Source organism: Lycium barbarum, chromosome 9 (genome assembly GCF_019175385.1).
Source record: "Lycium barbarum isolate Lr01 chromosome 9, ASM1917538v2, whole genome shotgun sequence".
NCBI classification, from domain to species: Eukaryota; Viridiplantae; Streptophyta; class Magnoliopsida; order Solanales; family Solanaceae; genus Lycium; species Lycium barbarum.
In genome coordinates, this window is record NC_083345.1 from 8985323 (window position 1) to 9003642 (window position 18320).

The 18320-nt window shown below is 33.1% G+C and overlaps 1 protein-coding gene across 2 annotated transcripts; it reads left to right on the top strand.

Annotated features, from left to right (window-relative positions):
* The first annotated feature begins 1555 nt into the window (after positions 1-1555).
* Positions 1556-8741, top strand: LOC132611269 (probable methyltransferase PMT3). Of its 2 annotated transcripts, none has more exons than XM_060325687.1 (8): positions 1556-1715; positions 3919-4339; positions 4521-4685; positions 4808-4990; positions 5079-5673; positions 6917-7029; positions 7155-7375; positions 8208-8741. In XM_060325687.1, exons 2-8 carry the CDS (start codon positions 4076-4078, stop codon positions 8521-8523), a joined length of 1857 nt encoding a protein of 618 aa, XP_060181670.1. In that variant the 5' UTR covers positions 1556-1715; positions 3919-4075; the 3' UTR covers positions 8524-8741. The 2 variants fall into 2 exon arrangements, with proteins under 2 accessions (XP_060181670.1, XP_060181671.1); XM_060325688.1 differs by having other exon boundaries at positions 1564-1822.
* The last annotated feature ends 9579 nt before the right edge of the window (positions 8742-18320 follow it).

Genomic DNA, 18320 nt, shown 5'->3' on the forward strand with positions numbered 1-18320 from the left:
AGCTACGGAACTCCAAACTAGCTTCTTGATTTTGTGCCTGTGTTTTTTCAAGCTATCCTTTACATAGTAAAAATAGTAAATTGAGCCCCACAACATCATGCTTTAATTTTTATATGCATTTTATGAAATGATTGACTTTGATACTAGTTGTGTAGTACTAAATTAATTAAAAATATTTTTGATATGATATGATATTGTCCGATTTAAAACACACATCATTAAACATCACTACACCTTATAGGTAAGAATATCACTCGCATCTAATAAATTACTAGCATTATTATATACTCCTTTCGTTTCATAATAAGTGATTTTTTAGGCTTTTTAATTTTTTTCAAAATAAGTGGTGCTTTAGGATTTCAAGAAGACTTTGGGCAGATTCTTCTAAGATTATCCTTATTTAAATAGTCAAGACTCATTAACTATCTTTTATTTTTCTAGAAAGTAGTAAAGCTTGATTAGAGGTAACTTAGTAAAAACACTCCTAATTTTTTAAGAGCGAGCAATTTCTTAAGAGGTATGTATGAGTCTAAAAAATCACTTATTGTGGAACGAAGAGAGTAGTAACGAAATAAATGTTAAAATTCATTGAATCAAGTGCACATGGGCAATGGCCAAAGATCCCATTCCTCTACTCATGGAATTTCAGTTTTCTCACTATATTCTCCATCTACTATTATATTTTCTAGATTTTCTTATTGTTTTGGGGATTTCAATCACAGATAATAATAGTTCTAACATGACAATATAACGACCAAGACACCGCGATTCAAACATTAGCGTCACGGGTTCAGATCTCAACAATTTTTTTAACTATTTTTATTTCTTTATTAACCATATATTAAAAAATATGCAAAGGAATAGTAAAGATAAACACTTTTCAAATAATAATCTCCAAAAGGAACCTTTCAAGTTTGTCATAAACAAAAAAATTTCTATATACACTAGCGGTTAAATATTATTATGAGTCCAATTAATAATGCTTTTACCAAAAAAGAACGCACAACTTGCACAACACATTCCAGATCCACTTTTTTAAGGATTGAACTTGTTTATTGACATGCTTTAAAATTAAATTGGTAGATTTAGTTTTAATCAATTTTTTTTTTAAAATCTAAGTTGTAACAATAGCTCAAATTTTCCTATTTAGACAAAAGTATTTATAAAATACTCAATCTGTCCCCGAATACGCCTATTCTTAAAATTACCTATTACAATTCACACCTATTTAGACAACAGTATTTATAAAATACTCAATTAATGTTTTTTTTTAATAAATAAATATAGTGAGGTAGTAATTTTTTTTTATCCCACTTGATAGCCCTATAAAAGTCCCTTTTTTTTCTTTTTTAAAGAAAAACTGACCACACTGAATTTTACACTTAGCAACATGAAAGTTTGCACCTATCACTTTTATTCCCTCAATTTTCCCAAAATAGCAAAAAACATCCCAAAATTTTCACCCTCACAGAAATTGAGATCCAATACCCCACCCCCCTTGTCGGCACACACACACACACACACTCTCCATTCATTCTTCTCAACTGTATCCCATAATACATTTTCCTTTTTATACACTACTTGTACTTGCCTTTCTGTCACTCTCTTCTCCATCATACACTTTGCTATTTTCTTGTTTCTCTTGCCACCTCACACTATTTCCATTTTCTAACACTTACCCATTTTTCCAAATTTCAGATCTGTACCTTATCCCTGTAAGATTCTTTCTTGTTTCATTGGATCTGATTGGTTTTTTGCTTACCCTTTTGGCCTTTTTTGCTTGTTAATCATTCTCAGCTAGGCAAAGTTCTAATCTTTTAATGTTAGTGCTTAATCTTCTTGATTTGTATTAACAATTATGGTTTTGTTAATGCATCATGTTGAATCTTGATTACCTTTTTGGCCTTTTGTGCTTGCTAATCATTCTCAGCTAGGCAAAAATTTGATCTTTTAGTGCTATTGCTTTATCTTGTTGATTTGTATAAACCAATCATATTGAATCTGGCTTGCCCATTTAGCTTTTTGTGCTTGTTAATCATCTTAGCTAGGCAAAAATCTAATCTCTTGATCTACTGTTTTTGACCCATTAATGCTAGTGCTTAATCTTCTTGATTTGTATTAACAATCATGTGTTTATCATTCTTAGATAGGCAAAGTTCTAATCTTTTAATGCTAGTGCTTAATCTTCTTGATTTGTATTAACAATCATGTGCTTATCATTCTTAGCTAGGCAAAGTTCTAATCTTTTAATGCTAGTGCTTAATCTTCTTGATTTGTATTAACAATCATGTGTTTATCGTTCTTAGCTAGGCAAAGTTCTAATCTTTTGCTCTAATGTTTTGGGCCCATTAATTGCTAGTGCTTAATCTTGTTGATCAATCCTGTGTTTATCATTCTTATCTAGGCAAAGTTCTAATCTTTTGCTCTAATGTTTTTGACCCATTAATGCTAGTGTTTAATCTTCTTGATTTGTATTAACAATTATGGTTTTGTTAATGCATCATGTTGAATCTTGTTTGCCGATTTGGTCTTTTGTGCTTGTTAATCATTCTCAGCTAGGCAAAACTCTAATCTTTTAATGCTAGTGCTTAATCTTGTTGATTTTATTACCAATCATGGGTTTTTTTAGTGCATTATATTAAATCTGGCTTACCATTTGGACTTTTGTGCTTGTTAATCGTTTTTAGCTAGGCAATTTTTTTTTTATGACAAAAAGTTTGATCTTTTAATGCTAGTAGCTAGGCAAAAAATTTGATCCTTTATTGCTAGTGCTTAATCTTGTTGATTTGTATTAACAAATATGGTTTTTGTTTTAATGCATCATATTGAATCTAGCTTACCCATTTGGCTTTTGTGCTGTTAATTATCTCCAGCTAGGCCAAAATCTGTTCTTTGCTTAAGTTGTTTGTACCCATTGACGTTGATGTTTAATCTTCTCGATTTGTATTAGTAATCGTGGCTTGTTTAATGGATCATATTGGATTTTTTCTTACCCTATGGGCTTTTATGCTAGTTTATATTTCCCAGCTAGGACGAAATCTGTTCTCTGCTTTTTTTAATGTACCTATTAATGCTAATGTGCCTAGACTTGTTGATTTGTATTAGTAATCTTGGATTGTTAATCGTATCATCCCAGATCTGTATTTCAGTAAGTTTAGTTATTCTTATAGCTGTCCTTATCAAAAAAAGTTATTCTTATAGCTGTCATTGATGGTTACTGTTTAATTTCTTGAAATGATGTATTCTTTATTTGTTTATTATTTTTGTAAAAAGGATTCCTTGTATGTGTTGTGCTGAATTTGGGTTCTGATCTTCCACCCATCTGGTTGATCAGGTGCATCAGCATAATGGCATTATGGTTTTGATCTCCAAGGATAAAAGTTGAATTTCATTTTCCTTTTGAATACATCGCTTAGTTACATGTGTAATTTTATACCTATTATATTTGGGGGAGCAAAAGTGTTCTTTGGTAATCCTCTAAAGATAAATCATGAAGCATTATGCAGTTAGTGGATCGTTGTTGCATCCATCTAGATCTCTACTGGCTAGAGAAGTAGGCAAACTTATCGTCTTAATTTCAAGGAGTAATACCCAAAGTCAGAACCATATGTGAGCTTGGGAACTTTTATGGAATTCAATATGACTTCAAAGATTGTTTCTGATATCATGAAAATTATACAAGAAATGCATCAGTTTAAGTTACATTTTCGTTTCAAAGAAATATTGCTTATGTGGCGTACATGCAAGATTAGTGCATACTGCAATATCTACTTGGGTTGGCCTTTCTTAATTGCTTTTTTGATTTTTTAGATTCATTTTTGAATTATCTCTGTGTTTGTTCTTTCTTGTTATTTCTTAAATTTGCTTTCTTCCACACTACTTGAGCTAACTTAATGGTTTGTGCATGTGAATCCACAGGTTAATTCCCCAATAAAAGAAATCCCTCTTCCTTCAGATTGTGCAATCTGTTAAATTTGGGATCTTCGAGCTAACTGGTCCACCTAAGCAATGACTTCTAAGAACTGAAGGGGAAGGGTGACGCTGAAGCTTTTCTGCAGATTCTAAAACTACAAAAATGATGCGAGGGAGATCAGATGGAGCCCAGAAGAAGCGCTTGTTGACTTCTGTAGCTGTTGTTGCAGCCTTTGTTGTTGTCCTGTATTTGTATTTTGGCTCTAAGAACAATGGTGAATCTGCTCTGGAGTACGGCAGCCGATCTTTGAGGAAACTGGGATCTTCATATTTGGGTGGAGATGATGACTCTGATCTCAGCAGCAAGCAAGATGAGAAGTTTGGGCTGGAAGATGGTGAAGATGGCATCGTTCCTAAGAGCTTCCCAGTGAGTATTATTTTCCTTTCTTGTTTTTCTTTCTAGTTTTGTTTCTAGATGTGATGTCACATCACTCTCATCCAACTAACCCGTTGGATAAATGGAGGAACAGGAAATACTTGCCGCATTTTGGTTGTTTTGTTTGTTGACTTTTTGACTTTTCTGCTACTATTTTTTTTCTTCTTGAAAGGTTTGCGATGATCGTCATTCGGAGTTAATTCCCTGTCTGGACAGGCATCTCATATACCAAATGAGATTGAAGTTGGATCTGACGTTAATGGAGCACTATGAAAGACATTGTCCATTGCCTGAAAGACGTTACAATTGCTTGATTCCTCCTCCAGCTGGATACAAGGTAAATAAGCTATATCAGTACTAAATATAAGTCAAGAGTATGCTCTAACTTCCAATATTGCTCTTCTTTTTTTTTCCTGAAGAGATACATCTTTTTTGCTTTCCCCTTGTGTGCTGTTTTAGGTACCAATTAAGTGGCCAAAAAGTAGAGATGAGGTTTGGAAGGCGAACATACCACATACTCACCTTGCACATGAGAAATCTGACCAAAACTGGATGGTTGAAAAGGGTGAAAAGATAATATTTCCTGGTGGAGGCACTCACTTTCACTATGGAGCTGATAAGTACATTGCTTCAATTGCAAATGTGAGGACTTCTCTCTGAAAATATTGCAGATCTTTCAATAAAAAAAATGCAATATGTAACCAGCGCTATACCTTAATCATGATTGCAGATGCTGAACTTTCCCAACAATAACTTGAACAATGGAGGAAGGGTACGCACGGTTTTTGATGTTGGTTGTGGTGTGGCTAGCTTTGGTGGTTATCTTCTATCATCTGATATCATAACAATGTCATTGGCGCCCAATGATGTGCATCAGAATCAGATCCAATTTGCCTTAGAGAGAGGAATTCCTGCATACCTTGGTGTTCTTGGAACAAAAAGGCTTCCCTATCCAAGCAGATCATTTGAATTTGCTCACTGTTCCCGTTGTAGGATCGATTGGCTTCAAAGAGATGGCATCCTTCTTCTTGAGCTAGATAGGGTGCTTAGACCTGGAGGCTATTTTGCCTACTCATCTCCAGAAGCATATGCACAGGATGAAGAGGATCTCAGAATATGGAGAGAGATGAGCGCACTTGTTGAACGCATGTGCTGGAAAATAGCAGAAAAAAGGAACCAAACTGTGATTTGGGTCAAGCCTCTAAACAATGACTGTTACAATGAAAGACCAGCTGGTACTCAACCACCACTTTGTCGGTCCGATGATGATCCTGATGCTGTTTGGGGTGTGAATATGGAACCATGCATAACACCTTATTCGGATCGTAAGTTTCCTGTCTCTTGCTTATTTTCATTCTTCAGCATAAAAATGGCAGATGGAATTATCTTATACTTGGTTAACTAAGCAAGAGTGACTGAGTACCCGATCTCAAAATTAGATAGAGTTGAGCACAAAAACTAGTAGTCTTTGGAAGGTTTTTTCAAACGGTATAGCATATTAAGAAAATCTGCTAGTGAAAGCACCTAAGCAGTGAATAGTGAGTGTCATAACCAAACAGCTCACTAAGAGCTTGGAATCATGGCTTCATAAGCTGAAATACATCCAGACAACTGGTCCATACCACTTACTTTGCTTTGTTCAAGGTCTTAAGTTTCCGTCTTAACTTGTTGCCTTCATTATCAATTTAGATGATTTACTTTGGCTAATGTGGGGATTTAAACATGTCAGTCATGACTGAAACTATTTAAGATGGTGTTACTTTGTTTTAATATGAGTTATAAGAGATGGAAAGTATAGCCGTTACAAGGATGAGAAATTGGGTCATAGTAAATTGGAGATCTATTTAACTAAATTGGGATAAGGAAGAGTAGCAAATTTTGCAATTTGTAGTGTTTTGATATTGCTTTGGGTAATTTTTTAAAAAAAGATTGGGAATCTTTAGCTGTGATCATATCTTTGTTTCAAACGCATACATTTTCTTTCGCCCGGACCCTCTTCCTACATCACTTAAGATTTTCCGAAGCATATTCTGTTTCAGAACATATAATATCACAGTAATGGTCCATGTATGTTGAAGTTGACAAATACTATTTCGATAACGAACCTCCTTATGGTTATAGTTATACACAAGATGGAAAGCTAAAAGCTCATATTCTCGTTTCGACAGGCATCGTTTGATGCAAATTTGCAATAGGTGCTCCTGAAGCTACTTGAAATGATTACTTGGTTTCCGCAGCTGTTCATGTAGGTTGCAAGCAGCTCTGGTTTTCCTTTAGGTGGATAAGAATTAAAGTTAATGTCGTCGTTTTGAATTTTTTGTTGGCCACTAATATTACTATCACTTATGATTGGTCCCAATAGTTTACTGATGTGGTTATGTAAAAGTCAACCAATATCATGTCTGTATCTCCCTGGATTTTTCAACCTTGTAAGTGCATTTTTCTTGCATATATGGTCTGATTATGTCTGGAGCCTTTTATGGAATAGATACATCTAATATTAAAGTTAGTTCTCTTTAGTTTTTCTCAAAAGATTATTTCCTTATTCACGTCATTTTCTGATATCAGATGACCACAAAGTTAGTGGAAGTGGACTTGCTCCTTGGCCAGCTAGGCTAACTACTCCTCCCCCCCGTCTTGCTGATTTTGGGTATTCAAATGAAATGTTTGAGAAGGACATGGTAATCTTCTAGTACTTATATTTCTGCCACTTCACTCCACACATGAGATTAAAGTGCTCAGGTGCAATTGTGAGAAAGAAAAGGGGAAGCTTAATATGTGTCTTGCTTTTCTTGGCTTATAACAGGAGCTTTGGCAGCGAAGGGTTGAACATTACTGGAATCTGTTAAGTCCAAAGATCTCTTCAGACACTCTGAGAAACATCATGGACATGAAGGCCAATTTGGGGTCATTTGCTGGGGCTTTGAAGGACAAAGATGTCTGGGTCATGAATGTTGTACCCAAAGATGGACCTAACACTCTCAAGATTGTATATGACCGTGGTTTAATTGGCACAACTCATGACTGGTACGTGAATAAGTACTTACTTTTGCAGAACTATATAGATTTCTCCAGTCTACTTTGTGCGCATCAATCTTTCACCTAAGAGCACTATCTAGCATCATTTATAAATTGATCAAAGGCATGTCTTCAAGCATCTTTGCATCACAAAATTCTTGCAGAAAGTGACCTTCTGAGATTCTCTTAATATGTCAATTAACTGACAGCAAAGATGGAAAATAAAACCTGTACAAGTATCATTTATCTGAGGTGTTAAAATGCGCATTGCCTTTTTAAGTGCTTATTAAATTTTCTTGGCCGTTGAACTAACTTTAGAATTTACAACCATAAAAAGCATGGAATGGTTTAGAATCTCTGAGAACACGTTTTTATGTTTTTGTTTTGTTTTCTCATGCTTTGAGCTAATGATGATTAGGGCTGGCAAAATGATTAAAAAAAACAAGTAGCCGTCCAATCCGACCCATTAAATATGGGTTGGATAACTGACCATTTAAAAATGGATCAAATATGGATATTATCCACTAAAAATTGGATATCCAGATGGATAATATGGATATCCATATTATCAATATCCATTTGTCTGCTTGTTATTTTTCATGAGTTCTTGCTTCTGGGAGTCTAAGCTTATTTTGGCTTTTAGTTTGTGTTCTCACCTGACTATTCCTGAAACCATGGATATCCATGTTATCCGTCAGTTAACCCATTTTGTATCCGTGTTAAATATGGGCGAGTCTGATATCGACCTGCTCATATCCAATCTGAGACGCTCGTTTGCCACTCCTAATAATGATCATCGGAGATTCGGAAATCTTACTTCCTTTCACATCCTTGGGTGCAGGTGTGAAGCATTTTCAACATATCCTAGGACCTATGATTTGCTCCATGCTTGGAATGTTTTCTCTGACATTGAAAAGAAGGGTTGCAGTGGTGAGGATCTGTTACTCGAGATAGATCGCATAGTAAGGCCTAGCGGTTTTGTTATCTTCCGCGACAAACAACATGTGATTGACTTTGTAAAGAAGTATTTATCTCCATTGCACTGGGAAGCAGTAGCTGATCCAACTACAGATCAAGACCAGGAAGGAGATGAACTTGTTTTTATCATCCAAAAGAAGTTGTGGCTTACAAGTGAAAGCATCAGAGATATAGAGTAAATTAAGTTTGCCACTAAGCACACTTCTTCTTGATTCATTTTCTCCTACCTTTTGGGATTAAGTAAGAACATTACACCTCAAAGGTCTAGGAGATATCAGTTTGATTTTGTAGTATTTATGATATTATTTCTTCCTTTTCCTTATTACTTAATTTCCACTTCTTGTTGTTAGTTGATAAATTCAGAGACTACATATATGCATTTATAGGCTATTCTTAACTTTGGCATTGGTAGAAGTTACTTTTTGCATTACATGAAATTCTTCCTCTGCTGATGGATATAGTCTTATGTGCTAAACATGTTGCTGAAATGTATCATTTAAAAAGTCTCATAGCAAGAATTGGCAAATCTTCGGTTGATGTAAGTAGTAATGCCACTTGACAACTTTTTTTTCCCTTAGTTAAGAGTAATGGAGGTACTTAAATGGAATAGTGGTGATTCATATAGTCAATTCCAATTTGTTTGGGATTGAGTCATTGTTGTTTGTTTGTATAGAGGAACTTCAACTATTAATAAGAGGCTATTTTCAGTTATACTAAATTTGTTGCAAATTCATTCAGACTTAATAGTGTAGCAAACTTCCATTCTGTGTAGGAGTGTTCATTAAAATTAGATGAAGACTTACATAACTTTTCATTTTGGTCACATTAGACATTTCCAAATAAAAATAGCTTTACCTCAAATTTTGCTTCTACCTGCATCCTACTATAATAAATCAGTACATTACTACATTTGAATTCCAAATCAGTTGAGTCAGTTGTATGAACCTTCTTAATTAGTTTGCTCTATCTCCGGGTCTATTTCAATCTAATACTAGATACTTTGTCTTCTAAGTTAAATTGCGACTTTTCTAATACTAAATTTTGTTTTCTAAAAAAATATATTGCATGTATCCCAAGAGAGAGATTTTAGTGGGGAGGGTGGAGAAAAAATAATGAAAAAGGAGAAGCAGAAGTCTTAACTATCATTCTTGCATACACACCAAAAAGATTATATGGATGCATTAAAACATAAGACCAATCTTTGAAATGTGATTGAGAGACTACTTGTTAATCAAAAAGAGATATGCTATTGGCTAGCTGCCAATTAATTTTATAGCAAAATTAAGATTCTCTGACCGGATATGTCTAATAGATCCTAGATAAATATTAATCACTTGAATGGCATGTGAATCTTTTCTATCTAGCTTCTAACAAACAGTACAAAAGGAAGAGTTACTCACACTATCAAAATCTTTGGAATGAAGTTGCTTCAAAATTCTGGTTTAAGTTGTTGGATAATGCCTACTTATGGTAGTTTAAGGCATCTAGTAATGTTCTTTATTCTTTTAAACTTTTCAACTTTTCTTTCTTGCCAACTTTTGACTTATGAGGTATCTCTGGGTGAAACATAGCTTTGCATCTCCATACTCTATTGACGATTTTGTATTCTGGTGTTTTAGTCGCCTTTCAATGGCTTTCTTAACGAGGTACAAATCATTTTCATCATCAATTAGCTCACTAGTCACTATCTAGATAAAAAATTCAAAGATATCAACTTCTATAAGCATTTGAGACTAGAGTAGTTATGCCTCAATTCCAAACTCGTTCAATATATAACAAATTCAAAACATTGGAAGGCCCAAATTCTTGCCTGCATAAAAACAGCACTGATGATAATAACAACACTCACAAAATCAAATCAAAACCCCCACCAATGGCCCCTCTCCAAAAAAAAAAAAAATAGAGAAAAGAGACAAGGAGGGTCCCTTTGCAATGAATAAACTAATTATGGTTGTCAATTTGCCTATCCATAAATGGGCACACTCATCATACCACATAATAAAATAAATTAGTAGATATTAATATAAAGAGACCAAGAAGCACATGCAAATGCCCTTTTGCCATCGTCTATCAGGTGAAGCCCCCCCTTAACATCACTAACATGGCTTTAAGATTATTTTTTAGTTGCAGTTGCATGTTTCTTTTCATTTTTTTTGCTATATAAACAAGTACAATTTAATATTTAAGTCATGTTGAAATGTCTGCCCTAGCTACAACATCTCTCTCCTTTCCCATCTTCCTCTCACCTTCTTGCTAATCACCTTTGTATATGATAGTATGCATCTTGATTGCTAATTTGCGACTACAGGTAGTAAATAGATGGTTTAGGTCAAACTTGGACAAATTGACATATCATGGCGTCATTGCATGTCATTGCAGGAAGCTAATAATTGCAAATATTTGAACGACGATAAATCAGACGACAAAAGAAAACTATAAAAAAAACTTTATTAGTACATGATATGGATTTGATCAATTGACTTACATATGATAATCTGATCAAGACTTGATCAGCGTGAAAGTTTAATTGAGAAAAAGTGGGTTTGATCTAATAAGGTCAATAATCCAATCCATACAACATGATCTAACAACCGTTCCTTTTTTATTTTACTTTTTAAAGAAGTGAAAATTAATGTATTTTTCTTAAATTATTAGCTATAATTCTTTCAAATTTGTGTTATTCTTAATCTTCATACTTGAATTCCATATTAACCCACTAGGTTACATTATTTTGGCTCGTTTTTACCTTATAATTTTATGAGTCATTTCGGATTCAATCTACTGGATCAAGTGAACAAATGCATCATAACCCAAACCGTTAATTTGAATAAGTTATTTAAAGATGTGTTGATTTTGTCACCTATAATTGTTTTTTCTTCACGTAAGTTATAGCAAAATACTCCTATTGAATGACGAATCATCCTCTCGCCTCTTTTTTTCTTTTTTCTTTTTTCCTTCTCTTCTAGCATGTTATAAGAGACTTTTCTCCTTGTGTTTTTTCTGTTCCTTTTCTTTTAAACTGCAATTACCAAACTCTGCTTATAGAAGGACTGCTTCTAGCCATGACAGTTGGGTGAGTTGACAAGAATTACATTTCCCCCTCTAGAGCAAAAAATTTCAAAAACATGAGAATTGTTTGAAAAGTCACTTTTATGTTAGAAGGAAATTTAGGAATTATATGAGTACTTTTCCAGAAGAAAATTCAATTAGTGGAAGTGTATAGACTAATATTTAATCCAGAAGAGTAATATGAAGGAGAGACTTAGCGTAACTGGTAAGTGACCAGGAGATCACAGGTTTGAGCGGTGGAAACAACCTCTCATAGAAATGCAGGGTATGATTGCGTACAATAGACCTTGTGGTTCGGCCCTTCCCCGAATCTCATGCGTGGCGAAAGCTTAGTGCACCGGGTTGTTCTTTAAGATAAAAAGGAAGAATATTCAGCCCTCCTTTCATATTGAGTCTAAGGCTGAAAAAATTAGTTCATGAAACTATAATTCCCTCAACGCATCCAAGTTTCGGTTCAACCCCTCAAAAGTAGGGCTGAAATATAGCCCAAACTTATCCATGAGAAATCTTGTTAAAATATTTTTAAAAAAAAAAATTTGATATGTTATATATAATCACAATAAGAAAAAAATGTTTTATTAGATAAATAAATTATAAGAGAACAAATAAAGAAATTAGAACTTGGTAAGAGTTGAGCGTGTTAGGCTATGACCCATTGTTTAGCTTATTTTTTACCTAGTTCATTCAACCTAAATAACCTTCTGGCGGAATAATGACCCGTCATTTATTAACTCAATTCATTTTGACCCACTAAAATTTAAATCTACCCGTTCATTTGACACCACTAATTGAGCCCAATATATTTGGCAAGCTTGAGATAAAAATAATACAAATAGTAGCTAATTTGATAATAAGATTATGAGGGAATTTTGAGGACACATTAAAGCTAGGCTATCCACAAACAACCATAGCAAATTGACATTCCAATTGAACACTTTAATCAAATATTGAACCAAACACACTAAACTAGAAAGTGATATGGCCCTAATTAAAAAAAGTTATCTACTAAACTTTTTTAATGAGAAATTAAAAAGAGTATTCAAGCAGATTCCTTAGTCATGATGCAATTGGTAATGTTTGACCAATAATCAAAGATAAATTAGTTTAATCAGTGGGATATTTGTCAAAAAGGGCCCTTTTCATTTGCCAGTAAGGACTAAGGACATTTTGTCTACACAAATTGGATTAAAGATGGTCCCCCAATTGAAAATTTGTTACCCTTAATTTTGGGGCACAACTTTAAATTGCCCTAAAATGTGGGGTCTGCCATCACCAATTCTTATCCCAATTTGAAAGCAAACTTCCCCTTTTTTTAAGAGTTTTTCAAATTTAAAGATCTCATTAATTAGGTTTTATCAGGGATTCAAATGTAAATCTTTTGTAAAATTTTAGCAAACTTAGATCCTAAGTTAAAGTCACTTGTGGACCGCTGTAATAATATTTTTCTACAAAGTTTGCTTAGCATAAGCCATCCTAGTGTGCCTTTTATCCAACTGTAAATTAGAGATGTTAGTTTTGAGTCATTGGAATATGATACTTTTAACATGAAATATTTTATCCTCAAAGAAAGACTTTCCAATGCGAACTAAATTTATTGGGTCCAAAGTGGATATCGGACATCGTATAAAAAAAAAAAAAAAAAAAAAAAGGGAGATCTTGTAAAAAATTTCTAACCCAAAGTTTACCTATTGCTTCTTTTTTTGACTATTCCATATTCACTTTAACTTTTGAAAAAGGGAATAAAGAAAGAAAAACAAAAAGAGCTCATTTTATTATTTCTCCATCCTTGAATTTTCACAAATGATAACTGATACTAGTAGTAGTTTCTTAAGAGATTCCAATGAGGTCTCCAACTACTTATATATCTATCTAGGAGTATATATTAAAATTTTGAACGCCCTTAACAATTTTTTGACTTTGTCATTGCTTGTACTAAGAATTCAACTCATCGCAAATGAATTTAAAACAATAAAAGAAACATAATTTCTTTGGTAGTCAGTTTATTCGTTTTCTATTAAGTAACAAAAAATATGGCAGTTGACTAGGGATATTGAGAAAACACAAAGAAATTATAATGTATAATTTTATTTGTGACAAAATGTTGTTGCACCATTTGTCTACCGGTTTATGTCAAAGTTTGGTTATTCATAATTTAAAAACGTTACTAACTTGGAATCTCCTATTCATGGTATTCGGTTCGTATTAAATGGTGTTTTTACCTTTTGATTTTGGTTCAGAATAAGAGCATTTCACTAAAAAAAAATGAGTCTAGCTCAAGAGGTTAGAATTGTCCAACCCTTACAAAAGCTCTCTCATACCATAATTTACCGACATGTGACTCCTTCAACACCCCCGTCAAGCTCTGGGTTGAACGTCATGGACGTTAGCAATTTTAATATGAGACCCAACATTGTAAACGAGAATTGAAATGAGTTATGCTCTGATATCATGTAAAGAAATAGATCTTGAATCTAATCAACCCAAAAGTTACCTCAAGAGGTGAGGATTGTTCAAGTCATATAAAGAGATTACCCATCTCATACACTTCTTACATTCTAAGAGTGAGTAAACTTCTTAAAAAGGATGTCCAAATTTAAAACACCATTTAATATGGACCGAAAGGATTGTCCATCTTTTACGGACTTTTCTACTTTTCTTACAAGAGTTTGATAGTCTTAATCATAAAATTTATTTTCTAAACCTTCATTTATCTCTCTGAAATGTCACACTTAATTGACACTCACTCGTAGGAATATTGAGGATGAACTTGAGAAAAAAAAAAAAAAGAGAAAAAAAAGGTACTCCTAGTAGATTGCCCTTGTTCTAATCTATATATATTATAAAGCTAGGCATAGACAAGGTGATGTGGCACCTTTCTCTATGGTCTTCATTCCTATTTATCTTTTTTCTCATTTTTTTGACTTTTTCCTCTTATATTTACCTCAAAATATTGCTGAAAATAAAATTTCTCTATCATCTATAATTGTCCAAATTCATTGCTCAATTAAAAGAGAAAGGCATTTAAAAATATAAACTGAAAAACAGTGGAATTTGAAGAGACTAAAAGTTGTTTCTTTTCTGTAATTAAACGTGATCATTCGTGCATATAAATGCATGTCTCACACACACACACACACACATATATATGTGCTACTCTGCAATTTTGTGCCTCTGTTTGTTCTCTTTGGCTTAATTTTTTCTCTTTTATGTTTCAGGCCCTATGCAGTTTCTTTGCTTGCAAATGTCTTCCACATCCTTATTCATTTTGGCTTTTCAGTTGTGTATGTATATATTTCTTTGAATCTTTTACTTATTTGCCACCATGTGAGTTAAATAATTGTTATCTTCTTTACTTTTGTATTTTTAACAGTTTAATATTGCATATTATTTTTTTCGCACAAAAATAATATGTAAGTAATATACAGTTATATATGTCAGGCAAACAAAAAATTTAAGAGCTTTTCATGTTCTCCTGCGAAATTGAACACATTAAGTTTCGACACATCAGTAGCTTAACTTTTTTGGGCTACTTTGTGAGAATTATATTCGAATTTTATTTTTGAGTTTTGAATGATTGTAAAGCAAAAGAAATCTTGATACTCCCATGTCTGTTCTTTTAGTTTTTCTTTCAGATTTTTTGACTTATGCTTTGTGCTTATGGTATGAACCGTGACTAAAAAAAGTAACTTACAATTGTAAGAATTTTGCTTCAATAATGAGTCAACCAGGGATTTTCTGGACAATTGATTAGGAGTACTATTCAAATAAGGTGGGTGTCTTTCTAACACGCCTGTTTTTTATTTTATTTTTAAGGTGTATGTATTTTAGACAGTTAACTAAAAGGAGAAGCTAATGATTATCCCGAGTGCTCATTTACTAATGGTAACTTCAAAAGTTTTTCTTATGAATATGTTGTATATACACCAGTTTTTTATTTTTATATTTGTGTATGGTTGCTAATTGTTAGAGCTATCAAGGATTCTCTTGTATATCTTTAATGCATGTGCTATTGTGACATTTTAGAAACAAATGACTAGATATATAAGAAAAAAAAAAAAAAGGTAAAATAGGAAGGACAAGAGGAAGAGATAGAAGAGAGAAAAGGTATATAGTTTCACCACAAAATGAATCAAGCATTACTGAAAAGTTAAAAATCCTGAAATGATAGCAAGTAGAGAGAAATATAAAATGATATGTTAATAATAAAATCAATTGGAACTTTAAAATAATATATTTGAATTTGAAGATTAATTTAAAATATCTAATTTTAGGTTTCTTACTACCGCGCGAAGCACGGTCAAATTCACTAATTTCTATAATGACGCTAATTTATGAAAACGACTAATATTTAAGATTAGAATACATACAAAATTCTAGTTCAATTATAAAGACTCAGATTTTGTGACCGTAGCCTTAACAGCTCGAACAACCAAACTGAAAAAGGCTGAGATTTTTCTTTTTTTATTAAAAGGTTGAGATTCCCCAAAGACAATGGTATTGTATGGGGTAGTGTCAATAATTATTTGGAGAATTTGTGAACAGAAAGCAGGGAAACAAAGATTTGTCAAAGGGCCCAAAAATGGGAAAGAGTTGGACGACAGCTACCAATCATGTTATTATGCTTCCACGTGTCGATCATCCCCTATGTTTCTGCCGGACATCAAGGCTATCTTATATTTTTGTCTCCTATTCCTTTTAATATTATTGCCCGTTTGGTATGAATGATAAGGATAAATAATCTCAGAATTATATTTGAAATGAGTTTATTTTATATTTGGTTTGGGATAAAATTGTAGTGTAACTAATCTTGAAATTGTAATATTATTTTATTCCTGTAAGAGGGTGAAATAATTAATTCCGGAATAAATAATCCCAAGATAAGTTATCCTGAGATAATTTGTTCCAAACCAAACGACTCCTTAAGGATTTAAACTTTATAGGTTTTATTAGAAAATTATTTGAGATGAACATATTATATACAGTACATTTGCCTTATGTAGAGCTCGTTTGGCTTAGCTTATAAGCTGTTTTCAGCCTTTTTAAGTGTTTGACTGGCCAGCTTATAAGTCATTTTGTGCTTAAAATAAGTTAAAAAAAATAAGTTGAGGTAGCTCAATTTTTATTTTTTTTGGCTTATAAGCTGTTTTCAGCACATAAGCTGCGCCCAAAAAAATAAGTTGGGGTAGCCAACTTTTTTTTTTTAGCTTATGAGCTGTTTTTTTTTTAAGCTAAGTCAAACGGGCTCTTATAAGACTCTGACAACTACTATTAAATATCTGTTTTAAATTAGCTGTAGAAATAGCACCAATTGAAATATCATTGTAAATTACAATTGGTAGACATTTAGAGCTCGATCATATGGTTTCCATTTTGGGTTGTATACGATGTCATTTTCATATTATTGAGATATAAGCATGTGATACAAGAATTGAATGTGTAAGTAGTGTTTTAAAAGGCGGGGCGTTTTACATACGTCTCATGGGTATTTAATTTTTAGTATTTCTTAAAATAATATAATTATAATCCAATACTACGACTTGTTATATGAGTTACACCCAATCTTCTATTTCTATAGATGAAAAACTATTAAGTATCATTATTTTGTTAAACAATTATGAGGGTGAATGAATTTAATTAAGGAATTTAAAATATAATTTGTGTAAGAACTGTTAGGCGAGCCCTGGGCGTTAGGCGTGTTTAGGGCGTACGGTTGGGCGCTTAGGGCGTAAGCCTCACAGGAACTAAGCTCTGCACGTTAGCCCCAAGGCGTTTTGCCACTGCCCTGTCCCGAGACGAGCCTCGGGGCGAGTCCTGACACTGCCTTTTAAAACCATCATTATATTTATAAAACGAGACTGATGAATGAATAGAAGAATCAAGTCACGATCATTATTAATTCATTTGTGAAGAGTAAAATTGCTTGAATTTAGAAAGATTACCTTAACAACAAATAGAGAGAATGCGTTATAATTAGAACTGTGGTTCTGATTAATACTTTGAAGTACAGGTGTCAAATGGGCGGGTTGGGCTGAAATTAGCCCAATTAAAATGGGCTTAGGTAATAAATGGGTTGGACTAACATTGACCCAAAAGTTACTTGGGCTGAAATGGGCTAAAAATGGGTTGGGTCATGACCCGCCCAACTTGACCTAATTTTTTTGAATGGTCTATTTTCTAGAAAAACATTTTTCGCGAAAAATATTTTTGTTGAAAATTATTTTCGCGGATTTTTTGTGAAAAATATTTTTGAGGAAAACATTTTCCTTGGTAAATATTTTCAAGAAAAACACATTTTTCGTGAAAAATATTTCGCTTCATATTAAACATATTTTCGTGAAAAATATTTCCCTTCATATTAAACATACCACAAACTTATAAGATACATGATACAAGAAAAGTGTATACATAAAAAAAAATAAAAAAATCTCAAGTAATAAATTCAAATTTAAGTAAATTTTAAAAATGAGCTAGAATTGGGCTAACATTGGGCTAAGTTGGAGATCACTTTAAAATGGGCTATGTTGGGTTGGGCTAAAATCAGCCTAATATAAAATTATCTTGAGCCCAATCCATAAAAGTTTGAGCGAATTGGGCGGGTCATCACCTTTTGGGTCAAATTTGACGCCCCTACTTTGAAGGCAAAATGTGAAGAAGTGTTTAGTCTCTTGCATAACAGTTTTATAAGAACATTTTCTTTAACCAAGTAAAACCAGTGGAATGAAAAAAGAAAAAATAACTGCGGGATTTACCTAAAAAGAATAGATTCACAACCATCAATTTGTTAATCCATGGGCATGCAAAGACATATACCGACCTATTATATTAAGACTAGGATGAATCAGCTCATCAATTTCTCGACAGGTCAAGTTCGTATATCCCTAAATTAAATAGGACAGTTATAATCGTG

Excerpts from the sequence above, each read along its gene's own strand:
- LOC132611269 (XM_060325687.1), top strand. The coding sequence starts at position 4,076 with ATGATGCGAGGGAGATCAGATGGAGCCCAGAAGAAGCGCTTGTTGACT. Across the intron at positions 4,686-4,807 it reads CTCCTCCAGCTGGATACAAG|GTACCAATTAAGTGGCCAAA; the intron begins GTAAATAAGCTA and ends GTGCTGTTTTAG. Across the intron at positions 7,030-7,154 it reads AAATGTTTGAGAAGGACATG|GAGCTTTGGCAGCGAAGGGT; the intron begins GTAATCTTCTAG and ends GGCTTATAACAG.